General features: G+C 37.6%; 1 protein-coding gene across 4 annotated transcripts in view; it reads left to right on the top strand.

Annotated features, from left to right (window-relative positions):
• tho2 (THO complex subunit 2-like protein) overlaps positions 1-20,153 on the top strand; it is a 1,047,711-nt gene that overhangs the window by 278,104 nt on the left and 749,454 nt on the right. For all 4 annotated transcript variants that reach the window (XM_090374101.1, XM_090374103.1, XM_090374104.1 and 1 more), the window contains exon 16: positions 10,169-10,262. In XM_090374101.1, coding sequence (XP_090230227.1) covers positions 10,169-10,262 — 94 coding nt within the window. The remainder of the gene's footprint in view (positions 1-10,168; positions 10,263-20,153) is intronic.

Genomic DNA, 20,153 nt, shown 5'->3' on the forward strand with positions numbered 1-20,153 from the left:
TTAAGGGTCAGGAAACCTCACATTTTGAAGCAATTGGGTTCTAGAAATAGTGTAAACAAAACCAAGTTTAAGACTAGCCCATTTGAGGAGCTTGATATTCAACTGTTAGCATGTTCTTCACATTGGAATGAGCACCACTAGACCCCAAACTTCAGATCCAAACAGAATAGATAAGTAAGCCAGTATCATAATATTATCTCATTATATCATAAGTTTTTTTTTTTTTTTTTTCCTAATTTTTTTTTTTTTTTTAATTTTTTTTTTTTTTAGATTCCACTTATTTAAACATGTCAGAAATTCATAATTGAATTTTACTAAATTCAAGTCCCACATTAAGTCATACCAGTATTGCTGATTAGGAAAATGTGTTTTCTGTAAGAGGCTTCTGATGTGTGAAAAGGTACACCAAATTACTACTATTAAACCATAATGAAATATTCTCTTTTATACTGACCTGCAACCACAGGAAAAATGAGGTTCCCAGAACTTGTCTGGATTGCCCACTGACATTCCCAAATTGGCTTCAAACCACTGCAAAACTTGGTGCTGCCAGTTGCATTATCCTTCACCTGCTTCAGGCCAATATAAAATTCACTGACATAGTAGAATGAACATGGTGATATTTAGCATTTTTATTTGAATTATTTATTCAAAGACACACACACACACACACACACACTTGCTTTCCATGCACCACATGTCAGACATAACTATAAATATGCTCATAGGTCTTTGAGGAGACAGTGGTATATGAATCCAAAAGTTGTAATCAATGGACTTAATAGACTGCCAGGGCAGAATGATATTAGGGTACCACATCAGCAATCAGACTGTACGTGATATTTCAGCATCAGTGAAGATCCCTAAGTCGAGATTTGGTGATGTTATCTGGAAATCGAAGTGGACTTATGCTTAAACTGTCAGGAAATGACCAAGAAAACCTCTGAAGCTGATGGAATATGAGAGGTTCAGTGTTTTCACAGCACACACACAATCCCTAAATGCGATGTCAGCACAAATACATGAATAGACAAGCCAATAATTACTCCAACATTAATAGAAAACTGCCTGTTTGCTGTTAAATTTGTAATTTTTAAAACAATTCTTGGAATTTGCCCTGAAATTTCATTATCCATCTCTAGGTAATTGGTTGTCATGTGTATTGATGAAAACATCAAATGGCCAAAACTGTTTTTAGTAATGACATGATAGACAGATATAATGTTAAAACTTTTTTTTGTCTCTTATGCAACTGTAGTACAAAGATATACAGTTTCATTAACTACAAATTCTAAGAAGTACCATGTATTGATTATGAAAACATACAAGACTTTGCATATATCATAAAATATGGAAAACGTATTAGTATTAGTAATGGCCACATGGTGCAAGGAAACCATGGCTTGTGCTTCATCAGCCAAAAAAATAAAATAAAATAAAATAAAAAAAATAATAATAATAAGAAGAAAATTACAAAAATAATCCAGCTCACCTCTTTGCATTTCTTCAAACTGTCAGTCTCTACCACCTATGAAGGTAACTTTATCCAGTAATTTATAACTTGCTAACTAAAATAAAACTTCCTGCAGCCTACTTGAAACATCTCTATCCATAATGAAATTATGACCCCTTGTTCTAGAATCATTTATAACCTTTTTGCTGATCTCACCTGGCGAGTTACAATGTCTATCTTTAGGTGCAGTCTCCATACTTGAACACAGTATTTCAAGTGTGGTCTAACAATAGCCTTATATAAGGTATGTTTGAGTCAGACAGCATATGGGATTTCTCCCATCTCCGCAATAGTCTTATATAATGGAATTATGAAGTCCTTATCACTCCGTAGCCAGGTGGGCAGGAGCAATAGTGCAGACGCTTCTTGATTAGACCGGGGTTCGAGCCCATGCCCATCAAATATGGAGGATGCGGAAAGGTCAGGAAATTACCACCACATATCCCCGGAGCAATATGGCCTTAGTTGCTAATGCTCCTAAAAACCAAATAATAACAACAATGACGTCCTTATGTCTGCTAGAAATTGTTCGATAAATCATCAATAGGACACCATGGGCTTTAATTGCAACCAAGCTACAATGCTTGGAGAACTTCATGTCTGATCGAATCGTACCACCCAAGTCCCTTTAGGCCACTACCGGCTTTAGTTCAACTCCGCCAAATGTATAAGTTATTTTGGGCTTACTGTTCTCCAGGTGCAATACCTTACACTTTGTTGGATTAAAGCATAGCTGCCATTTTTCTGACCATCCCTAGCCACTGAAATCCCAAGAAACTAGGTGGCAGGACCTGCCAGAGTAATTTGTTGTGATACTGGATACACCCGGCTAGCCTCCATGGCAAGGTATGGGCAACGTCGGGCCCCACTAGGGGCCTGGCAGCCAATAAGCCGGACAAACAATGGGCACAACATATCACACTGCACAGACACGGCCCACACGCTTTCAAGTCTCTGGCTTGACAGTGTACTGTCCTCGATACGGCGAAACACACGCAGAGATGGGAGAAATCCCAGGTGCCGTCTTTCATGAATATACCTTATACCTTATGACCATCCCTAAAGTCTATCTAGGTCACTCTGAAGAAGCTCTGCTTGGAGGTGAGCATTAGCTACTCTAAATTTTTACATCATCTACAATTTAGACATCATATTGTCTATCCCTTCATCAGTGTTGTTCTTGAAAATTAATGCACCGTGCATTAATATGGTCACGTCTGGATTATTGTTCTGTCGCATATAGCTCTGCTAGACCAAGTGCTTTACGTTGGCTTGATCCTGTACGCCACAGCGCTCTTTATCTTGCACTGGGGGCGTACTGTACATCACCGATTCAGAGCCTATATGCCGAAGCGCATGAAACACCCTTGCAGCTACGCAGACAAATGCTTTTATTAAATTATGCCGCAAAACTCAAAGGGCATCCAAACCACCCCACTTAGAATAGTGTTTTCTATCCTAAATGGGAAAACCTTTATAGAGCTTACCCATCTATAAACCCACCAACCGGGATACGTCTTCACTCACTACAAGCTGACTGACAAATTGACCTGAGTAAGATACAGCCTACTGCCTCTCATGCAGTCCCGCCATGGATGTATCATATACCGCCCTGTGACTTTTCATTCACAGCCTGAGGAAAGCACACCATGTCCCAACAGAACATGCTACAAATACATGCCACACTGAAAACCCAGCATGGCCAGTACACACCGATCTATACAGATGGATCTAAAACTGAAAAGCTTGTTGGTGCAGCAGCAGTATTTCCTAACATCATTATGTCCAAAAAACTCCCCACTGAATATAGCAGCTATATTGCAGAACTCTGTGCTATCCACATAGCCTTAAACTACACACTCTTAAGAACTAGACGGCACAGCATTATTTATACCGACTCCATTAGTGCTATCCAAGCTATACAGCACAATATAAAAAATGATAACCCCTTACTTAGACAGATCTGGAATACTCTGACTAAATTAAACCAGAAGAAACAAGTTCTGTTATGTTGGATCCCTGGTCACACTGGAATTTCTGGAAATGAACAGGCTGACCTAGCTGCCAAAGCTGCTACCGATCGTATAGACCAATCCTTCACTACACCTGCATCTGACTGTAACTACATTATAAATAAACAATGTCTTGAACAGTGGCAACATATCTGGCAGAATCAAGCCAACAATAAGCTACTTGGCGTAAAAAAAGATCTAAAACCATGGAGATCTAGTATACGTGAGAACTGACATGAAGAAGCTCAATTAAGGATAGGCCACACGCACCTGACACATCTTTATTTGCTTGCAGCCACTGACCCACCACTGTGTACAGACTGGAACACTCAGTTCACTGTCCACCATCTACTTAATGATTTGCCCAAGCACAGTACCGAGCGACAAGCTATGTTTATTTCATTTCCAACGACAAACACCTCTCTCAGCATTTCTGTCCTATTAGCAGACACACCACATGTGACCAAAATTTTTGATTTCCTCAAACAGGTAAAACTATACAACACAATATAAACTTGAATAACATCTATACAGATAGAACTATGTATTTAACATCAGCATAGTTAGGCGCATTATGCCTTTGCTGTCCTTGCACCGTAAAGCCCTTAAACAACAACAACAACCCACATCAGTACACTGATCACTGTCCCCTTATTGTTCCTTTATCTGCAAATTCTGAATGCATGAATAATCACTGCTGATAATCAGATCAAGAGAATTACTCCCTCTGGTTTGCCCCTTGAACATGTTGCTGTAGATAACAATCATCCAATAATTCCACAAAAGTCTTGCTAATGTGTGAGTGACCAACCCACAAGTTCCAGTCAATATCTGGAAAGTTAAAATCCGCCATTACAAGACATTCTGATTTACTGGCCCACTGTATTTCTCTGCACAACTATTTGTTGTACTCATCAGAGTTATTAGGCCTATAACACACTCCTACTCTCATTTCCCCTTTCCCGGTGTTTATGTCACACCAAACTGACTGAACATTGCACTTTCCACCCCTGTCTATTCGATGCATTTCCTTAGATTTTGCATTTCTTAATTAACAGCATTATCACTCCTCCCTTTCTATCCTTTTTGTACACATTGTACGTGCCAAATTATAATTCTGCACTGCTTGTATCTGTGACACCATGTCTCTGGTATCCCAACAATTTCTGCCTTTGATGTCCGACCAGCATTTCAAATTCAAAAAATTTGTTTACTAAACTTCTAGCATTGGTGTACATGCAAGTATACATGCACCTGTTCTTACTCTTAGTTACTCTAACGCAGCCCATGTACTTACTTGTTCCATAATGACTCGCAGCAGTTCTTGAAATTCCAATAGAATTCATTCCAATAGAAGCAGTGCAAGAATCATTTTTAGTTCTGCCCGTGGCTACTTTTAGTCTGTGAATTCCCTCCCTCCCTCCCTCCCAATCTAGCAGTTTTCCAACCCACCTAACACTGCCTCGATAACGTCAACAAATATTCTTGCATCCTTTCTATTTAAGTTATCCCATCCCTGTAGAAGCAGTCTCTCCTGTTAGCAAGCACAGACCACACTTAAAACAATTCTACCCCATGAACCTTGCACTATCTCTCCAGTGCTGAATTGATTGACAAGGCTCTCATCATATACTCCATTATCGTGTCTGGGCAGAATTGCAGACACTTTCAAATTTAACCCTAACTCACAACTTTTTTTCAATATTGACCTGTAGTTAGGTAAATCTGCCGATCTCTTACTCTTAAGGTTGTTAGTGCCGATATGTACAACAATATCATCTTTTGTGCCCTGAAAAGATGATATCTGCTCTACTTTTGCCCCTGGCAGACATATCCTGGTCTTGTTCCAAAGATAGATCCCATCCACACAGGTTTCTTTCTTACGTTAAGCTTCAACAATTTCTCCTCCACTTTTCTCACAGTTACCACAAATTAAATTAGCTTGCAGTAACATCATTCACAATTATATTGTGAATGATGTTACCGTCCTGAATAAGGTAAATGTTGGAAGTGATCACAGAATGGTAAGATGTACACTTGATATAGATGTAGGAAAGGAAAGGAAAAAACTGACTCGAGTAACTAATACAAAGGTCTTTGAGATAACAGAGGAGGAGAAAAAGCAGTATGTACTGGAACTTAAGAACAAGTTTGAGCTTCTGCAGACTGCTCAGGACCAAGATATCGACAATGAATACTACAACTTTCTGAAAGTGATAAAGCCCAAGAAACCTATAGGTAAAAAGAAATCCAAAGAAGAAAAAATTAGTCAAGAAACACTTGTCATGATGAACCGAAGACGACGAATCAAAAGCAAGAAAAACACTGACAGGGAGAAAATTGAGTATACTGAGTTATGCAAAGCCATTAGAAAGACACTCAGAGAGGACATAAGAAGATTTAACACAAGAAAAGTAGAACAAAAGTAGAATAAAAGGATTTAAATCAGCAGCCATGAGCGTAATACAGAAAGGCAAATGATACTGAAACTGAAGAATAGCGATGATGTACTTATAAACAGCAGAGAAGGCATAATTCAAAAAGCAGAAGACTACTATAGAGAATTATACAAGGAGCGAGGGAATGATACCAGCAGTGGGGAAGATGGATTGCAAAGTAGCAACACATACGACATACCTGATATTCTTCCTGATGAGGTAGAACATGCATTGAAGAAAATGAAGAATCAGAAAGCCCCGGGTGAAGATGAAGTTACTGTAGAGTTGTTAAAATTGGGAGGAAGAGACATAACACAAAAACTGGCAAGGCTCTTCACAAAGTGCATTAGAAAAGGTGTGACGCCTAAGCAGTGGAATAATGCAATCATAGTTTTGCTGCATAAGAAAGGAGATAAATCAGAAATTGGAAATTATAGACCAATTAGCTTGTTATCCCACATCTACATGTTGTTCACAAGGATCATTACTAACAGATTAGAAAGAATACTTGATGAGAATCAACCGAAAGAGCAAGCTGACTTTAGGACAGGATTCTCAACTATGGATCACCTTCACGTAATATCACAGCTAATGGAGAAAGCAAATGAATATTAAACACCATTATGCCTGGCATTTGTGGATTATGAAAAGGCATTTGACTCCATACAGCATAAGGCAATGTTTCGGGCACTGGAAAGACAAGGCATTGATACCCCATATATTATGATTTTGAAGAAAATATATGAGAGTGCTACCTCCTTTATTAGACTAGACAAAGACAGTAGGAAATTTAAAATTGAGAAAGGAGTTCGACAAGGAGGCACAATATCTCCAAAGCTGTTTACTGCTGCCCTTGAGGAAGCTTTCAGAAGATTAGACTGGTTGCAGAAAGGAGTCAATGTGGACGGAGAGTACCTAAGCCATTTACGATTTGCAGATGATGTTGTGGTCATAAGTCACGTTCCCAAAGAATTAGAGGAAAATCTTAATCAGTTATGCACAGTTAATAAGGATTTTGGACTAAAGATGAATATGGCTAAAACAAAAATAATGATGAACAAGTATGCCACAGAAAGGGAAATAATGATTGAAGGAGCAGTAATTGAAAAGGTGGAGTCATATACTTATCTGGGACAAGTTATTAGCTGTAATAATGATAAATGGCTGGAAGTCAAGAGAAGAATAAATTTTGGATGGATAGCATTCAGGAAATATAGTCACTTACTGAAGAGCAATATCCCAGTTTGTCTGAAACGTAAAATAATGAACCAATGTATACTCCCCACCATGATTTATGGAAGTGAAACTTCGGAACTCACCAAAAGAATGGAAGAGAAGCTGAGAACTACACAGCGAAGAATGGAACGAATTATATTGGGAATCAGACTGTTAGATAAGAAGAGAAACACATGGATTAGGCAGCAAACTCAAGTAAAGGACATTCTTACCAAAACTAAAGAACTAAAATGGTCTTGGGCAGGACACACAGCTCGAAGACATGATGGCAGATGGACTAAGAAAATAACAGAATGGTACCCAAGAGTAGCTAGAAGAAAACCTGGAAGACAAAGGCGGAGATGGATAGATGAAATTCATGAGTTTTTGGGTAGTAAATGGATGGCCAATGTTCAAAATAGAAGGAACTGGAAAGTTGCTGGAGAGGCCTTCATCCTGCAGTGGATTGAAAATGGCTGATGATGATGAAATTAGCTTGCTACCAGAATTTGACACTTCTGGCATCCCCATCCTTAAAAAATTCCTAATGTGTGATAGTATATGCAAAGTAGCTATCCAGTTTGTCTCACAACATGAACCAGATCAGCGATAGTTCACTCATTCAACTCTAGTGGACCAAAAAGATTTGATTTTTCCACTTCCTTCTACTTATAATATAATTAAAGTAGTACCTTGCTGATTTTCTTTCTAGACTTCTTGTAATCTGCTTTTACTTACATAATCCTAAAAGATGATATGTGCCCCTTTATATTTGCTCTACAACGTCATGAACTTTGGCCTCTGGCAGACATACCCTGGTCCTATTCTACCTATCCTTTTTGCATAATATATTCCCCGTCTCCCTGACAATATAGTCTCCGACAATAACTAGTCCCTGTGGGACCAGCGCATTGTGCCTTGGATATTGCTACTCTGGTGCATGTTGCACAGCCGTGAGCTCTGGTATTGAGTTGGGCAGCTGAGAGCTTGATGGGCCCCTAATATTAATTTCTTCGAGGGCATCTGCCCTACACCTGAAACTCTCATAGATTGCCGTCAGAATGCTGCGTTGGCAACTAATTTATTCACACACTCTCTGCAACTAGCACAGACAAAGACATCCTCCTTGACTAGATTGTGTCCTGTTCCAGAAAGATCCGTAAACAGATATTTCATATTTCTCTCATTTTTTTAGACTGTGATCCATTGGAGAATCAGCTCCCTTCAGTTCTCCGAGCAACAGCACTCCTGCTTCTTTGTGCCCATTGCTTTGGTGCTCTAATCTGAGTCATGATTCCGTTTAAGCAGAATTCATTTAACAATAAAATTTAATAAATTTTTTTGATTAATTGGTAATACTGTACTTAGCTAACAGATTCCTAATACAGTGCTACACATTATGCTATTTAGTTTTGCGCTGTGCTTTATGCTATCAAGTTCGGGTTATATGATATGCTTATTTCGTATCGATCTAATATAGTATAGCAATGGTGGCATTTATGAATGGTATGAGCCTGTGCAGACACTGAGTATTAACTTTCAAAAATCGGTATCTAAATTCAAAATAAACGGAGCGTGACTAGAACTATAAAATTACTTATAGAAAATAAATTAATATGATTATTAAGTCAATAAATGGCTATATATTTATGAGAAATTTAGCACTTGCCAGAGCTACAAAAGCTTGTCCAACACATGGATAACCTCATACAAAAAAAAGCACGCGTGCGCACTGTGTTTGTATAAAAATGTTTTTTTTTATACTCCAGCCTGGCTACTCAGGTCAAAGGGGTTTTCAGCTAATTATTTTTGCAAGTATACATCATTAGCTGTATTTAACAGTATTGTGGGCTCTACCTGTAGTCTTCTCAGGCACGGGGGGTTCCTTTAGTCTCATAAAAACCCTCAGCTGTGTCATCTGTAAAGCAAGAGGACAGACTATGCAACAGGATATCTTCCTTAATCAGCCAGTCACAATCAGTTGCTGGTGTCTAACAGACAAACTGAACTGTATGGTTTGTTTCTTTTCTGTGAGAATATTCACAGAAAAGAAAACATCTTAGATCTGATAAACAGTCCTTTTGCTCTATTTTTATATAAATGGCATATGTTCTACATGAAATTTAAGGTTAAGTGAGGATTTAAAAGTTCTACTTTTTTTTTTTTTTTTTTTTTTTTATAGTAATTACTAAATATCTTTCTTTTCAACCATCCTGGATTAACAGAAGATATTTTAAATCAACCATCCTGGATTAACAGGAGATACTTAGAGTTAAAATAAAATTGCACTGAGAACGTATGCAATTTATGTTAAAAAAAATAGCATATAAACCTAGTCCTACTTCACTCTCTGGAATTCCCTGATTCTTTTGTTTCTTTTATTATGTTCTGGTGCCTTGTTATGTCTACAAAAAAACTTTCATAATGATAGAGTGGAGAAAAGAAAAGGCGAAAAAATTTTTCTGAAAGTATCGTATTTATTAATTAGTGGTAGTCAAATATTTTTTATTGATATGACACACAGTTAAAAGTGTAATACCCATCAGTATGTTAAAGTTATTCTTGAGAAAGGACAAATAATGTACCGTGAACAAAATTGATCATAGTTGTGGGTGATGTAGGACTATGCCAAGAGTTAGAAGAAATTCTTTCCAATAACTATCGATTGAAATACATTTATGAAAAAGGCGATGTTTCTTTATTTTAAGATATCTTTGGTGGGGGGGGGTATTAGTTGGAGAATTATCTCGAACTCTTAATTTAATTTTCAATGATAAAATTATGTGGAAATCAAGTTTTATTGTAATACTTAATATTAGTGTTAATGTGACTTTGTGATAGTTTAACTTAATTTCAAAGGTAAAAGTGTTTTATTTGATAAATGTAGCAAAGCTAGTTATGCTTAAATAAAAAAAAAAAAAAAGTATAATACCATTTATTTCACTAATATAGTGTATGCATGTGTGTTATTTATTTTTATGATTTTCTAGATTTTATCACAGATTCAAACTTGGGACAATTTGATATCACCTGTAATTGATTCACTCAAGTATCTTACTTCACTTTCATATGATGTTCTTGCATGTATCCTTTTCTTATTATATTTGTATTTTTTTCCCTTTAGATAGTTTTGAGTTGTTATATAACATGTTATTATTATAAATTTCATTTCATTTTGGCCATATGAATTTAACCAAATTTGTATTCTTTCAGAATTCGTGGGGTGTTGGGATCTAAGTATATGTTCTTGGTATTAGTGAATTTGATGTTCAAAGTGTACAACAAATCCACTAATACCAAGCACTTGACAATGCTCCCAAGTCAGAATCTTTGACAAAGAATATATACCAAATCCTTTGTGGATTAAACAAATACAGTAAGTCCCCGACATATATTCCAGGACTTCTTATGTAAGTCGAATTTTACATAACTCGGGAATGGCTAATAAACTTTTGCTACTATATCCCTGATGTGCCAAAATGACAAAAACCACATAATATCCTCAGAAGAAAGAAGAAAATTAGTTATATTTTTTTGAATTAATTAGTTATATTTTTTGATATTTTATATATATATATATATATATATATATGTATGTAAATATATATGTATGTATATAGAAAAATAATTATGAGAGTAAATGGGCCTGTTATACTGGATGCCATAGTGTATAGGAAATAATGATAACATATATATCCAGTAAAATATCTAACTCTAATTATAAATACTTCGGAGCTTTCAAGGCTGAACGTGCCTCTTTATCAACAAATAGAATGGAAACTTTAGAGATAAAAATTATTTTAACAGATACAGAGTTGTGCTTGCGAGGGCATGGGGTTGGCCATTCAACCATTAAACTGGTGTTCATTGTTGTGCATGAATGTACGTAGTTTTGCCTCCAGTGCTTATCTAGACTTAAATCAGTTGCCTCCAAGATGGGGGTGTAGTCTCATGCCTTTGCAGTAGTAAATGGCTCTCGAATTACACAATATATTAAGTGACTCTAACCTGAGGCGGTGGCGAAAGTGTCGGGACTGGTCAATCACTTCATAGTCACGCTTGGGATTGAGGTCATGGTGGGCCAACCATAAGTGTTCCGCGATTGCAGACTGGTCGGTCTCAGCAAGGCAAATCGATCTGTTGTGTTCTGCAAGGTGGTTTTGAAGATGCCTTGTGGTCTCTCCTATGTAGCAGTTGTCACAATCTATGTTGAACGAGTTGAGAGTGTCCAAAGTCACATTTGGTAAGTTTCTCTTGAAACTTTGTAACCTCTGGAGCCTCAAACACAAAGAGGGAGTACTGCAAAGGTGTCTTCCTGGCAAATGCCAACCAGCCGTGATCCAGATGTTCAAGTAATCGTGCTTCAACGAACACAGATTAAGGAATGCCTTTATTTTCATCTTATGAACTCTGTGGAGTGTTGGTGTGTATTGTGGGTTGGAGCAGAGTGATTTGGATGTCGTGTACATCTGGTGACACCACAAGTTGGCCCATTTCAACACCCAGAATTCTAGACCCCATAGGTCCTTGAGGCTGGTGGGAGGTGCGGCAGACCAAATTTCCACGGCATAGGAGAGCATGCTAGAGAAGTACATTTCGAGATATGTCCTGATTATTTGTTTATTGTGAGTTCTGCACAGATCTATTTTCATTGCCTAGAAGGCTTGAAAGGCTTTGGAGTTCTGAGCTTGGATTTGTTGTTCATATGTGAGGTTCGCATCAAGGATTACTCCTAGGAATTTCCCACTTCCAGTGGGAGCCAGAACCCTTCCTGATAACTCTGGAAGCAAGGTATCAGCAGACATTATCCAACTTGGAGAAAAGATTAGATAGCTTGACTTCTGGATTAACTGACAGGCCAAAAAATTTTGCGTACTAACAGAATGTAATAAGGTAGTTGTTTACAGTTTCTGAGGCGGCTTGTCTTGTTTGGGGATCAATGAACACACGATATCATCATTGGCAAGTAACACACAATATCATCAGTATATGACAAGAACTGTGGAATTTGACCCATAAGTGGCATGAATATTGCAGCGAATAGCAGGGCAGAGAGGGATCTGCCTTGTAGGATGCCTACATCTGGACTTTTACAGACTACTCTTATTACATGTAAAGTGGGGAATTCTCCTAGATAGCAGACTTTTGAGGAGTGTGAGTATATTGCTGGATATCCCATGGCATCTATTAAGTAAGTACAAGGGGTGTGATTTGGACTAAGTAGAATGCAGATTTTATATCCAGAAATATGGTGTGGAGATCTTCATTGTCATTCCAGGAATGAACTGTTTTCTGCAATAAGGACTGTAGACAGGTAATAGTAGATCTATATGGCATGGCATAATTGGTATGATCAGGCTTATGTGCAAAGACTGCAATTGCAACTTCGTTATAGATGCTCTTCTTGATTCATTTGAGGAAGTGAGAGGCGATCGATATTAACCTGAACTCCACAGATATTTTTGCATGGGGCTTTTTTGGAACTGCCATGACTGTGTAAGTCAACCAGCTTGAAGGCACCTGTCCCTGTGCCGAGTGGGCTAGCCGGGTGGGTAAAGTGCCTGCCTGGCAACCCAAAGGTCGCGGGTCCGATTCCTGCCTCGGGCTTGGATCAGAGCACTGCAAAAACCTTGGGAGGTGCATTATGGCCACAGAAGCCTATGCGCCAACAACTACGAAAAAAAAAAAAAAAAAAAAAAAAACCTGTCCCTGTTTCAGTATTTTGTTGTAGAGGTCGGCGAACTCTCTGCTGATGGAATAGGAAGCAATTTTGAGACTAAAAAGAGGTATTGCGTCAGTTCCTATGGTGGATTTATCGGTAGCGTTTATTATTTTTATTAGCTGGTCTTCGGAAATTTCGATATTGAAGAAACGTTGAGCGCTTCATTCCAAGGATATACTTCAGACAGTTATCAGTATAGCCATAATAGTGGAAAGAAGCAACAGGCCTTTGCTTCACTGGGAAAAAAAAAAAAGTAAGTAAGTAAATACAAATTATGCACTTCATCCCCTCGTGCAGGTAACTATCCAGCAAACCTGTAAATTTCTTCAAACTGTCAGCGACAACTAAGTGTGTAGGCGACTTGTTCCAGTGGTCAACAACTCACTGGGAAATAGTAAATGTCCTACAATCTAGTCTAAACATCTTCCCCTGTAATTTAAATTTATGGTCCCTTGTTCTGGAATTCTTTATAAGTGAAAATTCTGCCTTCATTCATTTTACTAAACTCTCTCAGATCCTGATAAACCTCAATCAGGTCTCCCCCTAAGTTGCTGAGCCCTGTAGTCCACATAATTGAAGTCTTTCTCATTTGGCTGTCATTTTCCGATCTCGCCATGCAAGTTACCTGTCTTTTCACCCTTTCAAAAAGCTCGGTGTCTCTTTCTTAGATGAGGTCTCCATATTTGAACACCGCATTCCACATGTTGTCTTACAATTGACTTATACAGTTGGATTATGACTTTCCTATCTCCACAAGATAATTTTCAGTAAATCATCAATAGGACACCATTAGACTTCACTGGCACCTGTTTACACTGCTCAGAAAACTACATATCTTCTTTATCATAACTCCCATATCCCTTTCTTCTACTGTGTTTAATTCACTAAGTGTATTACTTGGGGTTGCAATTCCCCAAGTGTAAAACTTTGCATTTTGCTACATTAATATAGCCACTCTTCTGATCATTCTTGAAGCCTGTTCAAGTCTCCTTCAAGTAAAGAAAAGCTGCTTAGCATTGATCATTAGCTACTCTCCTAATCTTTATGCCATCTGCAAATTTTGCCATCATTCACTTTATCTCTTCATCAATGACATCTGTGAAAATCAGAAACAACAGCATCCTATGAACTAATCCTTGCAGGACTTCACTTCTGGCATTACACCAATTTTAAGAATATCTATTGATCACAACCATCTTCCTTGCAGCCGACCTTCAATTTCCATCCTAGAATCTTTCTGATAATGCCCGGCGCCTCCATAGTCAGGTGGGAAGGAGCAGCAGTGTGTAGCACACGTTTTTTGATTACACCGAGGTTCGGGCCCGTTACCACCAAATATGGAGGATGTGGAAAGGTCAGGGAATGACCGCCGCATATCCTGGAGCAATATGGCCTTAGTTGCTAATGCTCCTAAAAAAAAAAAAAAAAAAAAAAACCAAACTGATAATGCCAATGTGTTTGAGCTTATAGAGTAACTTCTCCCGAGGGACTAAAGTGAAGCCAGTAACTTCAGTGCCCTTAAAACTAACTTCAGTGGTTCAATAGACTCTTTAGCTGTCTCCCTCAAAATTGCTGAGTAAATGCCATCAACTCCTGGGGCCTTACTTGCTTCTTTGCTTGAGAGTTTTTTTAATAAACAGTCATCAGTAATTGCAAAATCAATAATTTCATATGGCTCAAACTCATTTGCACAGTCTCTCGTCAGTAAATGCTGATGCGAAGTACCTTCATTTTATAAGCAGCTTCGGCTAGGTCATCTAAGACTTACAATACCTGGTAACAATGATCCTGTCTGATTAATTTTTTGCTTCTTTGTAATCACTTACATGAAAAATTCCTTGGGCACATCTTTCCCATTGTAGTCAGTGCTTTCGCATACTCAGCCTTTGCTTCCCTAACCTTATTTCTGGTACTCTTACAGATCAACTTGTAGCTGTTATAGGTTTCAGTACCCTGTTCTGTAATGTTCTCATGCTATCTTTTTATGCTCTATTAGACCAGCCCACTCTGTATTCATCCATTTTGGCTTCCTCTTGCAATATTTTCTTAATGGAATATGTATGTTTCTATCTTCTACAATTTTTGCTCTAAAAAGTATTCCATAATTCAAATGTATTTGTCCTCCTCTGCAATCTGACTAATTAATAGATGCCATATTGTGCCTTAAAACTGTCAGTCCACTCTTCTGAAGTTAAAACCTCTGTCTTTAACTCTAACTATTGCAACACCTTTTATCATCTTCCAAGTAATGATTGCCTGATCAGTATCTGCCAATGGTTCCGGTAATGTCGTCTGTTTCATAGGTATTGATGAGGTCAAGAACATTCTCTTCGCTAGTAATGTCCTGACGTGATTGTACAATTAATAATCATCTAGTTTATTTTATTTGTTCCCCATGGTGAGTTTCTCTCCTACTTATTCCAGTCAATTAGGGGCAGATTGAAGTTACCCATAATACTCATAAGACATTCCTTCTTGCTTTCCATTCCATCTGCATATAGAGACTCTTGTCATACTCTTTGCAGTCTTCTGGTTTGTAGATTACTCTCACTTATATATATATATATATACACCTTTGATTCCAACTAACACACAATACACAGATTCTGTGCTGGCAGACATAACTTTTAAACTCTATATTTCATGCTGCATTTCATAAGAAGCATTACCCCACCACCACTTCATCTTCCCTAAATACATTATACCTATCATAGTGGACCCCTACCTCCCCCATTCTGGGTAGCACCATTTCTGTTAGCCCTGTTATATCAGCATTATTTGTCTTAACCAAGATTTCGAATTCAGCCATTTACTTAACAACATTCCTGACATTACCAGAAACACAGTTAAGAATTTAATATTCTTTTATAGTTAACTACCCTGACATACCCCTCATTTTAAGTTTGTTTCCCTAGCTTTATCTTCCTGCTGATTTGAAATGTTGGAAAAAAAAAAAAAAAAAAAAAACCACCTTGATTTGAAACATCATGCCAACATTGACTGTCTTGGATAAACAAGAATTTTTGAGGCAAGGCTTTACTTCAACCCACGCATCAGATAAAATTGCATCTACATTACCCCCTCCCCCCTACTTTCTAGCAGTTTCCTTGAACCGCTACGGTATCCTTAATGACACTGGCAAAAGCCTAGCATCATCTTAGTTCAAATGAATGCTGACTCTGCAAAAGAGATTTCTTCTAACTAGAAGAGTGGGCCATGCTGATAAACCCCTCATAGCCTTGCAAATTCCGAGTTAATCCACAAGGAGTCTCGAGTTAATCAGGATTTCAGCATTTAATCCTTCCTGTCATGTCTGGACAAAATTGTTGACACATACCCATTCTGACCTGACTAGCAGCATTTTCTCAGCATGGTCCTATATTTATCCAACGTGTACTCAGATCGTGTTTCTTTTATATCATTGTCCCCACATGAATAATAATGCTCTTGTTACCTCCCCTAATCTGACAAGCCTTTGGTAACACCATTTATTGTTGCTCCTTGCAAGCACATCCTGTCCACCTATCTTTGTTACAAAAAAATGTTACTTGTTTTCCTCAGTAGTCTCCCAATAAAATTAAATCTCTTTCAATCGGAGCAAATTAAATCTCCTTCCATCCTTCAATCACTTGACTATTATTTTCTTGAAGCTGAATCGGGGGGGGGGGGGAATCACCTGGCATGAGATAAAAATAATCATTATTATAACTAAGTTCTCAACAAGTAATAGGAACAATAATAATATCATGGCGACAGGATACATGTGATTAAATTTTGGAAAAAAGAAAAGTGATATAAGGAATTATATAATTACATAAAAATGAAAAAAATCATATAGAAGAAGTTATAATAAATAGGAAAATATAAAGAGAAAAAAATATGAACATTGTAGCGCTAAACAAGAACAATTAAAAACAATGGTAGGAAAGTTGAATCAAAATCACACCATTGATTTTGATAACTCAAACAACAGATGAGAAACAATTGTTGTTTTAGTTCAAAAACACAGCACAGTACAAATTCAAGAAGTGGATGGCTGGTGTTGATGTTTAGTAATCTGCGACAGTTTAAGTCACTAGATTTGGAAGGAGTTATGCCAGTTGAATAGGTGTGATTCAGTCTAGGAGAATGCAATAATATTTGTAATTGGTAGCCCCTTTTTGCAGGTTAATTCCAAGGCATAGCCATGCCTGCGTCTTGGAATTAACCAGGTAGGAAACAATTACAAAGTTACAGCCAGTTATATTTCAGCATTAGTGTGGGATCAGTCCTCAAGGATGGTAAAGAGTTGTGCCACTGACAGAAATCCAGATGTTTGGGCATTTATCCCTCCTGTGAACATTTTTACCGTTGTCATTAAATGTCCGAGGACAATTAGCTTTGGGAACCTTGGGTACATTTAGCTGCCTGGTTCTCAATTTGAGGGGGTTGGTGATGCGTATTTGTAGCCCATTTCAAGTTCAGAGTATTCGCCTGAAAACATCAGTTTTTGAAGCGAGAGTGAAGCCAATGCCTAAATTTCAGTACCTTGTAAAATAAACAGATTTGTAGATATCTGGTAGTGGTTGCCATGAATTAAGTGTTGTTTTGCTCTCCAGCAGAATGTGATAGATTGCTTATGGAGGTATTCTGTGTGTGCTTCAAATCTCAGTACTTATGGCTATAACAGCTGGGATGAGAATGCCATAAACTCATGGATAAATTACTGCTGGTTGTTGTTTGAGTGAATAAATCAGTATTACAGATATAGAAGTGTTAAAGTTTAATCCAAAAATTTGCAAATAAGCCGAAAGAGTTGTCCACTCCCCCCTATGATTGAAAAAGCAATTGCCTTTGGGTTTGCTGATGATGGAATTAAGGTAAGAAACTTTATATTATTAGCGTATATTAAAGTATTGTCACAGAGACACATAAAAAGATTAAGAACGACTGAGAATAGGAGGCAAGAAGTCCTCTCTGGCAAATAGATCAACCATATAGTGGGACTTCTTCATTGTGAGGTGGACACCTTTATTCCTCAGTAAAGTGGAGAAAGAAAGCTAGTAGATTGCCACTAATCCTGGAGAAGGATTGTAGAAGACTGAGAAGGACTGTCAAAGGCAGCATCAGTATCAGTGTATATAATTGCTAATTCTTATTTAGTTTTGAAAGCCGGAAGGATATGTCTCTGCCGCCATGAGGTTTGTTATGGTTGATCTGTTTGTGACTATGAAGTGGAACTGTTTTGGTTTCTATGGCATGAGCTGTTGGCTTAATGCTTTGTGGTGTAATCCTGGATGGAGTATCTTTTCTGGGAGTTTGAGGACGGTGGAAGAAGTTGAGATTGGTCTGATATCTTTTGGGCTTGGTGGAACTTAAACTTTAGGATTGCAGCGTATTCATTCCATTGGGCAGGGAATACTCGGGTGGAAAGGACTCAATTGTTGATTGACAGCAATGCATCCAGGATACAGGGGTTATGGCACTTAATGATGAAATGAAGTATTTTACATTGGCCTGTCCTTCTAGGTGAATGCAGCGAATTTATAGCATTTATAAGTTGCTGCCTTGTGATCAGCAGGAGAAGATTAGGAGTGTTGGAGAGTTAGTTCTGCAGAAGGGGAATTGCCTTTAAATCATGCAATGTGGTTCATCCAGTTCTTTGGATCAAGATTTGAATTAATGACTAATGTCTGCAAAAGTTTGGCTCTTTTCCTTTAGATAAGGTAGCATCAGTTTAACTTGTTATGGCTGATGCTTGAATTGGTTGAAAATAGCTCTTGTTCTGGAATTCAGGATTTGGATCTTGGGGGTTGTGCCAGAGATTTTCCACTGTCTGTGAAGGAACTACTTATTTTGAAAACTTCATGCCAAATCTTTGGTCCACCAAGCTCTAGTCCTTAGAGAAATGTGTGAGGATTTGGCCAATGCATAGACAGTGATTGTATTTATCCATCCTGTGATTAGATTAACTGCAAGGGTTGGGTCACATCCTTCAAGTGTACCATGGAATACACTGTTGCCTTGAGGCACTTATTGTGATCTTCTCTACAGTATTTGCAATTGAAGCTAGGCATAGGCAATAAAAGAAGTAATGCAATTGGGTCATGATATGATTTGAAGGCCATTTCTGGTGGAATGTAAACTCTGCAAATGCCTGAATACAGAATCAGATCAAGACAATTAGCACCTCCATTTGGCTCCTTATGGACAACTCGAAACTCTAATGGGAAGAGATTATTCAATTAGTGGCTCTAGGAAAGGGTTCAAAATCCCTGCAGAGAGGATGAATAGAAGAGGAGTGTAACTCACTCATTATTTTGCTGGTAGCACCATTAATTGTTGCAATATCTGGAACTGGGGGAATATAAATGGCTGATAAATTGATGATTAAACAGGCATTAAATTTCACAATCACGAACACTGCTTCATAAAATAAGGAGTTACTAGACATGATGGAAACAAATTTCGGGTTGGATCTTTGATGAATATGGCAACACTGCTGCCTCTGGAATGAGATCTTAATGTGAAGAATGATGGAAGTCCAGTGGTAAGAGCACAGGCTATTGATTCTTGGTCAGATTCAAGCCATATTTCTGATAGGAAAAGCACAAGCACCTTTTTCTTCAGTGACTCAAGTTCTTCTTTGTAATGCACCAGTTCTAATTTTTGATTGATAAACACCTTATATCAGGTGCAATGTGAAATTAATGGCCAATTGAACTTGATTTATCTACTAGACTGACCTTTGAGTGCATATCATAGGGCTACACAATTGATGAAGTCATGACTCACACCTGAAATACCAACAGGCATTTCCAGTCAAACCACGATGGCCTTGGACTTTGTACTGTAAGTGGATCTGGTAATAACCATTATTTAGGTAATATTTGAACTTATGAAAGATTAAAAAATATAAATTTAATATATATCATAGGATTTAAATTTGCAATATATTAGAATTTAAATTTACAGTATATTACAAAATTAAAATAAACAAAGTATTACAGAAATTAAACTCCACTCCAAAACTTTTTCTATTACAGAATAACACTTAAAATTTAAATAAAAATTATATTTACCAGACACCTGATGTTAATCCCCTTCACTGGAGCCACTAAAATTGTGTCTGCTCTCTTCAAAAGCCACAGTAGAATTCCAATTCTTAAATTTCCACTAAAGTCAAGAGTTAAAATATTCAAAACTCATAATTGGATTTATTTTTCTCCTTCATAATGTGAAATTCATTTTTAAGTTTGTTTTTTATTCTACTC

This window comes from Mastigoproctus giganteus, chromosome 5 (assembly GCF_048544385.1).
Source record: "Mastigoproctus giganteus isolate SK-2022 chromosome 5, ASM4854438v1, whole genome shotgun sequence".
Classification (NCBI taxonomy): Eukaryota; Metazoa; Arthropoda; class Arachnida; order Uropygi; family Thelyphonidae; genus Mastigoproctus; species Mastigoproctus giganteus.